A 16,074-nucleotide genomic window follows, 5' to 3' on the forward strand; every position below is an offset into this window, starting at 1 on the left:
TGACATTTATTACTGAATGTCATCTCACACACAAACACAAACACATAATAAGTACATAGTGAAATCTCTTGTAAATGTATGACCGCATCTGCACACACACAAACTCTTTTTTTCTTTATAGCTGACACCTGGAGCTTAAGTTCTGTCAGGTCCAGAGGCAGACAGAGAAGAGACGAAAGTGAGACGGGTATGTGGAATCGTAACCATGCCTGATTGATCTCTTCACACACCTACAATGTGTTTTAATTCTATCTCTCTTGGGCTCTCTAATGATCTATTATTATCTCTCTGTTAGCTAATGGAGAAGTGCAGGGTTCCCAGAAAGTGCAGGACACAGCGATGACCAAACCAGAGAGACAATGTAAGATCCGAACATTGTGTAATGAGTGTCATTATAGTAAGCGAATATTTCAGCTCAGTAATATCACACATTAGATTAATAAGAAATCAATATCACTGACTTACATTTTAATATATTTTTGTCTGTGAATATGTATTAAATTATTCCCAATGCACAGACAGAAATACAGGCATACTGGGTCATTTGATGAGGTGAATATCGATGCTTCTGTTAGAGATGATGCAGTTGTGGCTACAGTGAAAGGAGACGTGTTGAATTGTGTTCATTGGGTTTCTTGCTTTAATGATGACATTCATTCTCCCTGTATGAGATCCTGTGTGTGATGCAGCGCTCTGTTCTACCGCATTTCTCTATAATACTGATGGTTTCTACAGCTCCTATTGATGTTATTAAGTGGATTGACTCGGGTAGGACTAGGACCTAGGACCTAGGTGTGAAATGCATGGACTTCCACTGGCTAAAAGTACATAATGGTGATGAAATTATGAGGAATAAAACCAGGGACATAAAGTAACAAGGTTAATACAGTTTCTGATTGTCTTTAAATATCTAAATGCTTTAGATTACTTTCTTAATTGGGACTATAATCTTCAAGTTTTGAAAAAAGAAAAAAAAAAGCCTAAACTATATCAGAATCAGAATTTTATGGTTGGAGAATTTAAAAAGTACTTCACAAATGAATTAAAAACCTGGAGTGGACTGCGTTTTGGCTCATAAGGTTAATATTAATGCTCCTGCTAGAGAAGATGTATGTGGTGGTGCAGCTGTGGCTACAGTGAAAGGAGACTTGTGGAATTGTGTTTATTGGGCAGAGGAGGGAAGCAATGAATTACAAATACTTTGTTACCTCGGTACTTTAGTTTTAATCTATTCGGTGACATTAACAATATTTTTTCTTGTCATTGCACGCCATCAACCTATTTCTTGTCATTGTGCTGCTTTTTCAATCTACCACATGTGTATAATTTACTGGCTCTGACAGAGGCAGTCAGTGATGTAAACATGACTGAGAACAGACACATTCCTGATCATCAGCATCTTTTCTCTGCTTATGGTGGTTGTTCAGCCTGGAAACATTCATTTGACAACAAAATCAGAATTTCTTTTTGTATTAATATATTATTAGTAGGGCTAAAACTATTCTTTAAGTAACTCGAGTAATTTAAATACAAAAATGCACCATTAATCTATTTAACTACACATGGATCTCTGTGTTTCCTTATCATTATTACTGGCGCACCGCCCGCTCTGCACAGGTAAACACTATGGAAGCCCATTTCCGATTTTGCATTTATTCCCATGCAGTAAGCTCCATAGATTTTGCGGCATGGCTGTGAGGATTGTTGTTCAGTCAGCTACAAGAGCATTAGTGAGATCAGGTACTGATGTTGATTGGTTTAGGAGGTCTGAGGGGGTCAGCATGTGTTTCTTCTTCTTCTTCTTCTTTCGGGTGCTCCCATTAGGGGTCGCCACAGCGGATCATCCGTCTCCATACCACCCTGTCCTCTATATATGCCTCTTTTACACCAACTACCTGCATGTCTTCCCTCACCACATCCATGAACCTCCTCCTTGGCCTTCCTCTTTTCCTCCTACCTGGTGGCTCCATCTTCAGCATTTTTCTACCAATATAATTCATGTCCCTTCTCTGCACATGTCCAAACCATCTCAATCTCACCTCCCTCACCTTGTCACCACAACATCCTACATGTGCTGTCCCTCTAATAAACTCATTTCTAATCTTGTCCATCCTCGTCACTCCCAACGAAAACCTCAACATCTTCAGCTCTGCTACCTCCAGCTCCACCTCCTGTCTTTTACTCAATGCCACTGTCTCTAATCCATACAACATCGCAGGTCTCACCACAGTCCTATAAACTTTCCCTTTCATTCTTGCAGATACTCTTCTATCACAAATCACTCCTGTCACTCTTCTCCACCCACTCCACCCTGCCTGCACTCTTTTCTTTACTTCCCTAACACACTCTCCATTACTTTGCACTGTTGACCCCAGGTACCTGAACTCCTCCACCTTCTTCACCTCTTCACCCTGCAACCGCATCACTCCACTGCCCTCCCTCTCATTCACACACATGTACTCTGTCTTACTCCTACTGACTTTCATTCCCCTTCTCTCCAGCGCATATCTCCACCTCTCCAGGCTCTTCTCAACCTGCTCTCTACTCTCACCACAAATCACAATATCATCTGCAAACATCATAGTCCAGGGAGACTCCTGTCTGACCTCGTCCGTCAACCTGTCCATCACCACTGCAAACAGGAAAGGGCTCAGGGCCGATCCTTGATGTAGTCCAACCTTCACCCTGAACCAGTCTGTCGTACCTACTGCACACTTTACTGCCGTCACACTGTCCTCATACATGTCCTGCACCACCCTCAAATACTTCTCTGACACACCTGACTTCCTCATACAATACCACAACTCCTCTCTCGGCACCCTGTCGTACGCTTTCTCTAAATCCACAAATACACAATGCAGCTCCTTCTGTCCTTCTCTATACTTCTCCATCAACATCCTCAAAGCAAATAAGGCATCTGTGGTGCTCTTCCTCGGCATGAAACCATACTGTTGCTCACAGATGGTCACCTCTTCTCTCAGCCTGGCTTCCACTACTCTTTCCCATAACTTCATGGTGTGACTGATCAACTTAATTCCCCTGTAGTTACTGCAGGTTTGCACATCTCCCTTATGCTTAAAGATCGGTACCAGCACACTCCTTCTCCATTCCTCAGGCATCCTCTCCCCTTCCAGAATCCTGTTAAACAATCTGGTTAAAAACTCCACTGCCATCTCTCCTAAACATCTCCACGCTTCTACCGGTATGTCATCTGGTCCAACCGACTTTCCATTCTTCATCCTCTTAATCGCTGCTCTCACTTCCTCCTTACTAATCCTATCTACATCCTGCTTCACCAACTCCACATCCTCCAACCTTCTCTCTCTCTGATTTTCCTCATTCATCAGCTGCTCAAAATACTCCCTCCATCTTCTCAACACACTCTCCTCACTAGTCAACACATTTCCCTCTCTATCCTTTATTGCTCTAACTTGCAGTACATCCTTCCCAGCTCGGTCCCTCTGCTTGGCCAATCGGTATAAATCCTTTTCTCCTTCCTTAGTGTCCAACCTCTTATACAGCTCCTCATATGCCTTTTCCTTGGCTTTCGCCACATCCCTTTTAACCTGCTGCCGCATCTCCTTGTACTCCTGCCTACTTTTCTCATCACTCTGTCGATCCCACTTCTGTTTTGCCAATCTCTTTCCCCTAATGCTCTCCTGCACTTCCTCATTCCACCACCACGTCTCCTTGTCTTGCTTTCTATTTCCAGATGTCACACCAAGTACTTTTCTAGCTGCCTCCCTCATCACTCCTGCAGTAGTTGCCCAATCATCCGGCACCTCTTCACCACCACCAAGCCCCTGTCTGACCTCTTCCCTGAACCTCACACTACACTCTTCCTCCTTCAGTTTCCACCATCTTATTCTTCTTTCAAACCTTACTTTCCTCCTCTTCTTCTTCGCCTCCAAAACCATCCTACAGACCACCATTCGATGCTGTCTAGCTACACTGTCCCCCGCTAACACCTTACAGTCTCCAATCTCCTTCAGGTTGCATCTCCTACACAGAAGATAATCCACCTGTGTGCACCTTCCTCCACTCTTATACATCACCCTATGATCCTCCTTCTTCTTAAAATACGTGTTCACCACTGCCATTTCCATCCTTTTAGCAAAATCTACCACCATCTGCCCTTCCACATTCCTCTCCTTAAAACCATACCTACCCATCACCTCCTCATCACCTCTGTTCCCTTCACCTACATGCCCATTAAAGTCTGCCCCAATCACCAATCGTTCTTTCCTAGGTACACCATCTACCACTTCATCTAATTCACTCCAGAATCTTTCCTTCTCCTCCATCTCACAGCCAACTTGTGGAGCATAGGCACTGATGACATTTATCATCATCCCTTCAACTTCCACCTTCACGATCATCACCCTATCAGAAACTCTCTTCACCTCCACTACACTCTTACTGTACTCTTCCTTCAGAATCACCCCTACACCATTTCTCTTCCCATCCACACCATGATAAAACAGTTTAAACCCACCTCCAATGTTCCTGGCCTTACTCCCTTTCCACTTGGTCTCCTGAACACACAACACATCTACCTTTCTCCTCTCCATCATATCAGCTATCTCTCTCCCTTTACCCGTCATAGTACCAACATTTAAAGTACCAACCCGAACCTCTACTCTCCTACACTGCTCCTTTTCCTGCCGTCTCTGTAGACGCCTTCCTCCTCTCCTTCTCCTCCTTCGGCCAACAGTAGCCCAATTTCCACTGGTACCCTGTCGGCTAACGATACCTGTGGCGGTCGTTGTTAACCCGGGCCTCGACCGATCCGGTATGAAATTCTCATTTGTGATCCGCATATTTGATTTGGCACATGTTTTACGCTGGATGCCCTTCCTAACGCAACCCTCCCCATTTACCCGGGCTTGGGACCGGCACTAAGAGTACACTGGCTTGTGCCCCCCTAATGGCTGGGTTCAGCATGTGTTTAAGTACAGTAAATATTAAGTACAGGCATTATCATTAGATCACATGCAGCCCCATTGTCCACACACACACACACACACACACACACACACACACACACACACACACACACACACACACACACACACACACACACAGAAACATGCAGATACACTTATTAACACTTTACCTCTCTTTCAGCTGACACCTGGAGCTTAAGTTCAATTAGGTCCATCAGAGGCAGAGAAAAGAAAGAAGAGAACAAAACAGGTATAAAACATCTTGGAGTGACTTAACACTTATTCTGTCTTTGTACACACATTTACATATTCTCTCTCTCTCTCTCTCTCTCTCTTTTTCTCTCTTTTTTTTTTATTCTATCTTTTTTAGCTAATGCAGATATCCAGAGCCAACAGCAGATGGCACCAGTCAGACAGCAGCCTGAAAGACAATGTAAGCTGCTCTACAGACTTATTCACTTACGCACGCACTCACGTGCACACACACACACACACACACACACACACACACACACACACACACACACACACACACATATACATACATTTAAAAGTGTCTTATTTTCTTTTTTATACTGATCTGTAATATCAGCTGATCGCTGGAGTCTGAGCTCACTGTTACCGAAGAACCGCAAGAAAAGACAAGAGTCAGGTGAGAGAAGGAGTGAAGCACTCACTCACTCACACACACACACACACACACACACACACACACACACACACACACAAACAATTTACAACCCATCTTGGATTTTTCCATTAAACTCTGTCTACACCTACACTGAATCCCAAATCCATGTCTAATCTTAGTATCAAAAATAAACATCATTTGGCTTTGCTAGTTATTCACATAAATCTCAGAGTTCCTACGCATTTTGGAAAAGTATGGAATTTGATTTGAGTGATTTCCAGGTCTGGATTGTACATTGTTCTGTTTTATAAAATGTGCAGTTTTATTAAAATGCTGTAAATGGTTTGGTGTCTATTTCTATGAGCTGCAGTAGCTACAACCTTCCGACAATTATTTGAAGTAAGGTACGTTATAGTCGGAATTTGATATGGTCTTAGGAATCTTTAGGGAAGTCTGCAGATTTGAGTTTGGAAATGAAAAAATGTGTAGGAACCCTAAAAAACCGAACCTCATTCTGTAAGTCTTCATGTTACTATTCAGGGATGCGTTAACGTTTGATGTTCTGTTCTTCCAGTGAAACAGGCCACACCTATTCAACAGGAAATAGAGTCTCCTCAGGATCAGTGTAAGCCACGCCCATTCAGTACACTCTCCACTAAAGTGTTTATGCTTTACATTTTAGTATCATGTTTGGTAACTGATGTTTCTCTCTGCAGGGGGAAACCATACTGAAGGTAAAAAGATGATCTTGTACTTAGATCCCATCAGATTAGATTAAATTCACATTTTATTTATAAACCTAATAACACTGATGTTGGGTTTTAGTTCCTACTGTTAAAATCCCAAAAAGGCTTTGAATTTTATACCTGCTGACTGTAATCGTGCTGCCTGATCTCTTCAATCTGCTTATGTCTTTGCTTAGTCAATCCTGGAATTTTCCTGGACTCTCCATCCTCAGACTCCTCCTTCACACCTGCCTTTTCAAGTGAGCATCTTTATCTTCTCGTCATTGTCTTATTCTATGCGTCAAATCCCTCTGTGTACATATCAATACTTTTATTTTTGACAGCTTCACCATTCTTCTCGCTTTCCCCTGCTCTGAGAGAGATCGACATAGACAGCATTCAGGCTCCTGAACCCCGGAACAGAGACGAGTTCCTACAGTGTAAATGAACAAACGCACACACACACACACGACTCTTCAGTCGCAGACTTTTCTATGCACTGATTCTTCCTTTCGTGAGTTGAGTTCAATTTCCATTATATACACCATATGGACCAAAGTACTTGGACACCTGATCTTTCCTGCCACATATGGAAATCCAAACCTGTTCCAACATGGCGATGCCTGTGTGCACCAATTGAGCACCGAGAAGATATGCTTTACATGGTTTGGAGATGAAGATCTTGAGTGGCCTGCTATAAAGCTCTGATTTCTACCCTACTGAACACGGTCTGGGATGAATGTGAACTGTGACTGCAGTAGGGAATTATAAGAGCAAATTGGTACTAAATGTGGGATGTGATGCTCAAAAAGCACATACCATAATCTTTGACCAGGTGTCCGCAAAACATTTTGTTAGTGTGTCTAATATTAAATCATTAATTTAATCCGACATGTATAATAGTCATTTAAATAATTAATGATTAATGGTTCATTTCACAGCTATTAAGTTAATATAAATTAATTGCATACAGAGGTTTCCTGGTGGTCTAGTGGTTAGGATGCGGCGCTCTCACCGCCGCAGCACAGGTTCGATTCCCGGTCAGGGAACCGACCCCAGCCATTAGGGTTGCATGAGTCAGTGCACTCTCAGTGCCGGTCCCAAGCCCGGATAAATGGGGAGGGTTGCGAAAGGAAGGGTAAAATATATAAATTTTATGAACATTCAGTCAACATTATAGTTTACTTTTAATAAGACCAATACCAAATCCTAGTCCAAGTACCAATGCCAATAAGATCCAGGAAAACATCTTGAGACTGAACTTAAGTCTGTAAGCCTGTTAATAACTTTTTTACTTTTCTCTTTTCTTTTAGATGCCTGCGACTTGACGTTTGACCCCAACACGGCCCACCGCCGATTAGTTCTCAGTGAAGACGACTCCAAGGCCACGCTGCACACTGCCGCCCAGTCCTACCCCGATGTCCCCGAGCGATTTGACAGCTGGACACAGATTTTCAGCCTCCAGCCCATCAGCTCTACCCGCTGTTACTGGGAGGTAGAGTGGCGTGGCCGGGGCTCCTCAGTGGGTGTGGCCAGCACCGCCATGCCTCGCAAAGGTGCAGACGCGAAGGCAGGTCTTGGTTACAACAACCAATCCTGGAGTTTGGAGTTGTCAGACATGTTCTGTGCTGCTATGCACGCCAATCAGAAGCAGGAGATTTCGGTGACGTACTGCCCCCGAGTGGGTGTGTTTCTCAACCAGGAGGAGGAGTCTCTGTCCTTTTATGGTGTTGACGATGTGCTCATGCACCTACACACTTTCCATGGCGTCTCGTCCAGTCAGCCGCTGTTTGCCGCTTTTGGAGTCGGGAGCGGCGTCGGAGTCGGCCTCGATTTCGCCATGGGAAACTTTAGCGCCTCCACAGACAGCATTAAAATCTGCTCTATCTAACTCGGATTGTCGCCGAACCTTTTTGCAGGTTACTGATGCCACAATTTCAGTTAGAAGAAAAGAAAACGAGGTTGTTGCGCTTTGGTAAAGACATGAAGATTTGGACTGGATTTGAACTGCCTCTCTTGTCCTCTGAACATTTGTAAAGAATGAATTGGCTGCCTTCAGATATCAACTTGGAGAGACCCAGTTTATCATCAACCACTCAATACAGTTTCATTTACTCGCAAGGTTTATTTGGTTTGGAGTTAGCCTTTACATCAACATTATGTCTACTAGCAATAAAGAAATTTAGCATATTCCAGTGGTTCCCAATCTTTTGCTGCCATTCCCCATTAAATCCCCACCTGTCCTCCATTACCCTAAAAATGGTAATGAAATACTTCAAGTAAAAAAAATTTCTAATTTATTGAAATATCAATTTTATTAATCAAAAACATTAAACATCAAAAATAGAATAATAGGTGTACTTGTGTTAGGTAGCTTAACTGATGTTGTTTTAATTTACTTGCATTAATGACTTAATTGTTTGCTTTGTGTGTATTATTTTTGGCAGAGAAAATCATAAATGAAGAATTATGAAAAACACAAAAAATTAAATAAATCCTGCAGTTCAATTCGCCCCTCCTGTCATGTCTTTATTCCCCAGTAGAGGAGCCGCACACCACACTTTGAGAACCACTGGTGTATTTTATCAGCCACTGCTGGTTCTTTGTGGTTTTTACTTTACTCCAGTGAACTTTGACATACTAAAAGCATTCCATACTATCTAGCTTTAATTTTGTTTTTCATGCAATGTTCTTACTGTTTTCTCACTTCAAGACAATTCTCATTTCAGTCTTATCAAGCTGTCATTGTTGGGCCCTTGAGAAAGACCCTTAACCCTCAACTGATTTGTGTATTAATATGATAATTCTAAGTTACGTCTGTCAAATGCTATACATGTAAACTAAATAAAATATGAGTAACCAACACAGTTGTTCTTTCCGATGCTCCCGTTAGGGGTCGCCACAGCGGATAATCCGTCTCCATACCCCCTGTCCTCTACATCTGCCTCTTTTAAACCAACCTGCATGTCTTTCCTCACCACATCCATTAACCTCCTCCTTGGTCTTCCTCTTTTCCTCCTTCCTGGTGGCTTCATCCTCAGCATTCTCCTACTGATATACCCCATGTCCCTCCTCTGCACATGTCCAAACCATCTCAATCACACCTCCCACACCTCCTTGTCTCCAAAACGTCCTACATGCACTGTCCCTCTAATAAACTCATTTCTAATCCTGTCCATCCTCGTCACTCCCAACCAAAACCTCAACATCTTCAGCTCTGCTACCTCCAGCTCCACCTCCTGTCTTTTAGTCATGAGTAATTAAAGTTATATAAACTATATTATAATTTTTGTTCTGATTATAAAAGTCTTTTTTACATGGTTCTTTGTAATCACTGTTTGTTAACCAAGCAAAATCCAGACATGTTAGAACCAGATCTAGAATGAGATCCTTCTTCTGTAAGCAGACCTGCTGTCTCAAATCGACTGAGAGCACTTCGAAAAGAGAAATGCATATAAAATATCATATGCAACCATAAACATTGTTTTTTTTTTTGATAAGCTGAATGTTTTCAAACTAATACAGATTTTAAAAAATGGCATTTCTGACTTTCATTTAATTGTTAGTATAATTTTGTTGCACAATAGCTCACACACAGAATAAGGAAGTATGTAATATCCATGTAAATTACGTGAATTTTCGCCAAGATTGAAATTTTTTTGTGGGGTGTGGCCTCAGTAACCCTGCAGTAAGTGTGCTCTGTGTGTGTGTGTGTGTGTGTGTGTGTGTGTGTGTGTGTGTGTGTGTGTGTGTGTGTGTGTGTGTGTGTGTGTGTGATTGATGAATGTGCAGTGTAGAAATTCAACTAAAATTACATTAAATCTGGTTGTTTTAACCAAAATTATCCTGCAAAAAAAAATGTCAACTACATTTAAGTTCCATGTTATTGGCTAACCTGCAATTTAGCAAATTCCCAGTTAAATTAATTCCCATATATTTGGATAATTCCCATGAATATTTTCTTGAAAATTCCTGACATTTTGCAACCCTACTTGGCACCTCTGAATTGCAGTAATTAAACTTTATACACAGCAAGACAGTAGCAAGTCGCAGTATCATGGATGGGAACTCGTACATCACCTTTCCACATCATTCATCCACCAGGATTCACAATATTCCTTGTGTTGGATCGGTTCCTGGGGTCCCATTAGGTCCCTCCTAATCGAAAGTCTTAATTGAAAGTTGTCAGTAAAAAAAAATTTTTTTTTTTTTAGTAATTATTTCAATCCCGGATTCCCAGACAATGAGCTGAGGACTGGAACCTTTGGCCTGACTATGGTTTTAACTAGGATTTCTCCCCAAGGCCCTCACAGTCTTCCATAACAGTATAAACCTGAAGACTTCATGCTGTCTCCTATATCCCCCAGACAGCAGTCATCTTGTCCTCAGAAAAACTGTTTCTCTATCACAGGGGAAAGACGCAAGGGGATGACTGGTCTAAACAAAGGCATGCCCACAAGGACTTTGCTCTATAGACTGACTGAAAGCCCAGCAACAGGTTAGTTTCTGGGAATCTTTTTCCTAGAGAGTCAACAAGCAGAGTTGCAAAAATTGCTTTTTAATCATGATTTCATGATTTTAATCATGAAGGTGTTCTAGATTGCTCACATGCATAGCCTTTTAAACAATACCATGTACACAACAATTCCACATAATACACTGTGGGGACTCTTTCTTATTCCTGTACCGCAGGTTATGTCATGAAGATACTGCAGATAATCAACAGGATAACTGTTGACCTCACCTCACCTCACCTCACCTCACCTCATCTCATCTCACCTCACAGAACAAAGTCCATAGTAGATCAATGTTCAGATATGGCTACATGAATGCGACTTTCAAATATCCTGAAAATATCCTGAAAATTATTTTATGTTAAATAATTAAGAAATTGGAATATTTAAATGTATACAAATTGAGGGATATGAGGTAAAAAATGTTCAAGAAATAAAGACACTTCTTACTAATTCTTACGTTATTAATGAAGAAAAAAACGATAATCGCGGCTACTTCCGAATTTTCCGGACAATTTTCGGACAAACCGCATATAGAGGGAGTGAATGAATAAAGGATGGAAGGAATGAAGACATGCTGCTGAAATAAACAGAACAGTACGAAAATCATATCTTTTTTAAATGTAACACACACACACACACACACACACACACACACACACACACACACACACACATCTGCATCACCCAAATAGGGTTACAAATCAAAACTATTTATTTATTTATTTATTTATTTATTTATTTAATATTTCCATTTATTGAATTTTATTGAATCCATTGAATTTGTTAATTGATGACCCAATTTGATCAATATAATAAAAACTATATATATATATATATATATATATATATATATATATATATATATATATTTTTTTTTTAAAGATGATAAAATATTATTTATTATATTCGTTAACCAAGCAGGCATTTTATTTAAAATCGTTTTTAAAAATAGAAACTGCCGACGGTTCACAAATGGTAATAACAATAAAAAATCCCCCCCCCCCCCCGTACCGAAATCGAACCAAACCGAGACTTAAATATCGACGTATCAAACCGTGATTTTATAGTGTATCTACTTCCCTAGTATCTCATCCTCACACCAGAGAGCATGTTCATGACCATTTACAGGTGCTTTCATCCCGTTATCAGGTTCACGTCTCGCTATAGCTCGAGATGTTTCTCTGCAGTCGAAGCAACATTACGAATTATATTTCTTGCCCGGACAGATGATCTGCTGCGATGCACTTGTGCGTCTTGAATACACTTGAGTAAGTAAAGCTCAGTCCGCAGTGTGAGCAGTGATGGGGCTTCTCCCCCGTGTGAACGTACAGGTGCGTTTTCAGATTGCGGTTATCGCTAAAACTCTTCCCGCAGTACACGCACTGGAAAGGCTTCTCTCCCGTGTGGACGCGCTGGTGGAGCTGGAGGTGACTCTGCTGCCGGAAACTCTTTCCGCACTCGGAGCAGTGGTAGGGCTTCTCGCCCGTGTGGATGCGCTGGTGCTGCTGGAGCGTGTCCTGCCGCCTGAACCTCGCGCCGCACTGAACACACTCGTAGGGCTTCGCTCCCGTGTGGACGCGCCGGTGCAGCTGGAACGTGCTCTGCTGCGTAAAACTGGTGCCGCACTCTGTACAGCGGTACGGCTTCTCCCCGGTGTGGAGGCGCATGTGCTGCTGCAGCGTGTCCTCTCGGGTAAAACTCTTGTCGCAATGTGAGCACCGGTACGGCTTCTCCCCCGTGTGAATGCGCCCGTGCCGCTCCAGATGTCTTCGCTCCATGAATCTCTTCCCGCACTCTGAGCACAAATACGGTTTCGCTCCTGCACCGACGCAACCGTGCGTCCCCAGGATTCCAGAAACCTTCTGAACGCAGGAGATGCTCACAGGCACGTTCTCGCTTTTAATCTCCTCCGATTTTAGCATCGCAGAATAGTCAATTTGATTGAATACAAGAAGGAGGATAGTGCCTGGGGGGTTTCTGATTCCTGAAACTGAGAATGAAAAATAGCTTCATGAAGGAACCTTCCTGGTGCAATACAAAACATCGAGTGTATAATCAGTATTTTTGCATTTAACAGATTTCTGCACTCAAAGTAATGGAGAGTGTGTTAGAAAAGTGAAGAAAAGAGTGCAGGCAGGGTGGAGTGGGTGGAGAAGAGTGATAGCAGGAGTGATTTGTGATAGAAGAGTATCTGTGAGAGTGAAAGGGAAAGTTTATAGGACTGTGGTGAGACCTGAGATGTTGTATGGATTAGAGACAGTGACATTGAGTAAAAGACAGGAGGTGGAGCTGGAGGAAGCAGAGCTGAAGATGTTAAGTTTTCGTTGGGAGTGACGACGATGGGCAGGATTAGAAATAAGTTTATTAGAGGGACAGCACATGTAGGATGTTTTGGTGACAAGGTGAGGGAGGTGTGATTGAGATGTTTGGACATGTGCAGAGGAGGGACATGGGGTATATCAGTAGGAGAATGCTGAGGATGGAGCCTCCAGGAAGGAGGAAAAGAGGAAGACCAAGGAGGAGGTTTATCGATGTGGTGAGGGAAGACATGCAGGTAGTTGGTGTGAAAGAGGCAGATGTAGAGGACAGGTGGGTATGGAGACAGATGATCCTCTGTGGTGCCCCCTAATGGGAGAAGCCGAAAGCAGAAGAAGAACAGATTTCTGCACGAATCCCCCCAAATCTAGTGGAAAGCTTTACCAAAAGAGTGGGAATATATACTTCCATAATACTTCTTCCCTAGTATAAAATCTCACCCTCACACCAGAGAGCAGCAGGTTAATATTCATTTACAGCTGAGTTGCATTTCAAGGCATAGAATGTTATGTAAAAATCAACTAAGCAATTCAATTTATCTTAATTATCTATAATAATCATTGCTTCAATCTCACCAATCCAATCTCAAGAATCAGAATTTAATATACTGTGAAATCTATACAAGACAGTGTTCCCAATACAAAATGAAGCTCTAAGAGACTAAATAGTGCACTGCATAGGGCGCATGTACAAGTCATTCAGTCCCTATGTAGTTTCCCTAAACATCACACAGAGACAGATTCGGGATTCAGCCGCTCGATAAGATAAGAAGAGAAAGTATTACCAAGCTTAAAGCTGCCTTTAAAAGGCGAATGTAATTAACCATTTCATATACAAACAAAAAACTATCTTTTTTTAAAACTTATGGTGATATAATTATGTTTTATTATCGCGTAAAGATATATTTTTGTTCACGTTACCTGGCTATTTTGCGCAATCACTGCTTTTTTTCTTCTTCTTGGAATTATTGGCGGTTGTGAACAGTAGCGCGCCCCTAGCGGCAAACAGTGTTCAATTCATTTTCATTTTCCTAGGATGGATGTGTGGTTATGGTGGTAGGTGATGGTGGATAGTTGGTTATGATGGTAGGTGATGGTGGATGTGTGGTTATGGTGGCAGGTGATGGTGGATGGGTGGTTATGGTGGTACGTGATGGTGGATGGGTGGCTATGGTGGTAAGTGATAATGGATGGGTGGTTATGGTGGTAGGTGATGGTGGATGTGTGGTTATGGTGGTAAGTGATAATGGATGGGTGGCTATGGTGGTAAGTGATAATGGATGGGTGGTTATGGTGGTAGGTGATGGTGGATGTGTGGTTATGGTGGTAAGTGATAATGGATGGGTGGTTATGGTGGTAGGTGATGGTGGATGGGTGGTTATGGTGGTAGGTGATGGTGGATGGGTGGGTATGGTGGTAGGTGATGGTGGATGTGTGGGTATGGGGGTAGGTGATGGTGGATGTGTGGTTATGGTGGTAGGTGGCGGATTAGGGTGGATGGGTGGTTATGGTGGTAGGTGGCGGATTAGGGTGGATGGGTGGGTATGGTGGATCTTTGGTTATGGTGGTAGGTGGAGGATTAGGGTGGATGGGTGGTTATGGTGGTAAGTGAAGGTGGATGGGTGGTTATGGTGGTAGGTGAAGGATTAGGAAGGATGGGTGGTTATAGTGGTAGGTAAGGGTGGCTCTTTGGTTATGGTGGTAGGTGGAGGATAAGGGTGGATGAGTGGTTAGAGTGGTAGGTGAAGCACAGCGCTCTGAACCTCAGACTGGGGCAACGGTTCATCTTCCAACAGGACAACGGCCCTTTTACCCAGAATAAGTCTCCAACTTCCCCTGCTCTAAAACCATTAAGCTTCCACCTATATGTTTGATTGTGGGGACGAGACAACCTGCTAATATCTTCTTCTCCTGTTCTCTGTTCTTCTGTTAGAGACAAAAATGTCCAATTTGGACTCATCTGTTTACACTTTCATCCAGTCATTCACTGTCCAAACAGCAAAATGTTTTTGCCTTTAATTTGTTGCATAGAAACTGGAACATGGACGTGTCTCAAAAATTTATAATAGACAAGCAGTGTATAAAAACTGTGCATAAATCAAATGACATTGTTTCTCAAAACTCTGTCATGGTATAAATATTAAATGAAGAAAAAAACTACAACTGCATTTTTTCATTGCTTTATTATAAAAAAACAAAAACAAACAAAATCAGGCAATAAATCGGCACTGATCGGGGTTTAGTCGGGGCAACAGTCATATCAATGTGCTTATTATCAGTGCAAAGACGTCGTCTCCATCACTCACCCTGTGTGTGTCTGAGATGATGTGAGTGAAGACGGGGACAGTAGATAGACGGTAGTTAGATTTAAATTGAAGCTACAAAGCTATAATTTTTCACGCAATGTTCAGAAATATGGCATTAGGACACCATTGTAATAGACATAAGCAATATACTGCAACATGGGTGGAACATTTTGGAGTAAATAATATGCACTATTTACATCTATTAAAAAAAATCTGCTGGAAAAAAAAACCCTATAGAATTTGTAATGAGAATTATATTGGTTTTAATGGAAACTGATGTTAGTGGTAATTAAATGCCTTCTATTGGTGGTGGCACGTCTTAAAGACCTGGAGAACGCATGGTACACCAATAGGGACCATAGAGACACCATTAAGCATCCAGATTCTGACTAATCTCCACACTTTGGTTTGATGGTACTAATTTGGTTTGAGTGGTTAAACACCTGATGGTTTGTAATGGTAGTGGAATTTAGAACCTGTGATGGTTTCTACTATTTTTTTCCAGCAGGATTTACACAGAAAAACATGGCTATAAATTCACGCCACAATTTATTTCAAGTCTATTAAATTATTTTGAAAAAAGACCCCAAACACCTGAAGACGTTGTGACCTTACAAGCCCCGCCCTGTTTCAG

General features: G+C 42.0%; 2 protein-coding genes across 4 annotated transcripts in view; one reads left to right on the plus strand and one right to left on the minus strand.

Moving 5' to 3' along the window:
* trim25l (tripartite motif containing 25, like) overlaps positions 1 to 9,622 on the plus strand; it is a 28,569-nt gene extending 18,947 nt beyond the window's left edge. The window contains exons 14-22 of one of the 3 annotated variants that reach the window (XM_083566463.1): positions 122 to 187; positions 296 to 361; positions 5,128 to 5,196; positions 5,317 to 5,379; positions 5,539 to 5,598; positions 6,152 to 6,220; positions 6,500 to 6,562; positions 6,647 to 6,742; positions 7,616 to 9,622. In XM_083566463.1, coding sequence (XP_083422589.1) covers positions 122 to 187; positions 296 to 361; positions 5,128 to 5,196; positions 5,317 to 5,379; positions 5,539 to 5,598; positions 6,152 to 6,220; positions 6,500 to 6,562; positions 6,647 to 6,742; positions 7,616 to 8,193 — 1,130 coding nt within the window. In that variant the 3' untranslated portion in view covers positions 8,194 to 9,622. The remainder of the gene's footprint in view (positions 1 to 121; positions 188 to 295; positions 362 to 5,127; positions 5,197 to 5,316; positions 5,380 to 5,538; positions 5,599 to 6,151; positions 6,221 to 6,499; positions 6,563 to 6,646; positions 6,743 to 7,615) is intronic. The other 2 variants (XM_083566464.1, XM_083566465.1) reach the window with 2 other exon arrangements.
* Positions 9,623 to 11,951: 2,329 nt separating this feature from the next.
* Positions 11,952 to 14,203, minus strand: LOC310740754 (uncharacterized protein). The gene is made up of 2 exons (XM_083567760.1): positions 14,056 to 14,203; positions 11,952 to 12,809 (listed from the first exon to the last, which is right to left on the minus strand). Exon 2 carries the CDS (start codon positions 12,739 to 12,741, stop codon positions 12,025 to 12,027), a length of 717 nt encoding a protein of 238 aa, XP_083423886.1. The 5' UTR covers positions 12,742 to 12,809; positions 14,056 to 14,203; the 3' UTR covers positions 11,952 to 12,024.
* Positions 14,204 to 16,074: the final 1,871 nt, after the last annotated feature.

Source organism: Silurus aristotelis (assembly GCF_946808225.1).
Source record: "Silurus aristotelis genome assembly, chromosome: 2".
NCBI lineage: Eukaryota > Metazoa > Chordata > Actinopteri > Siluriformes > Siluridae > Silurus > Silurus aristotelis.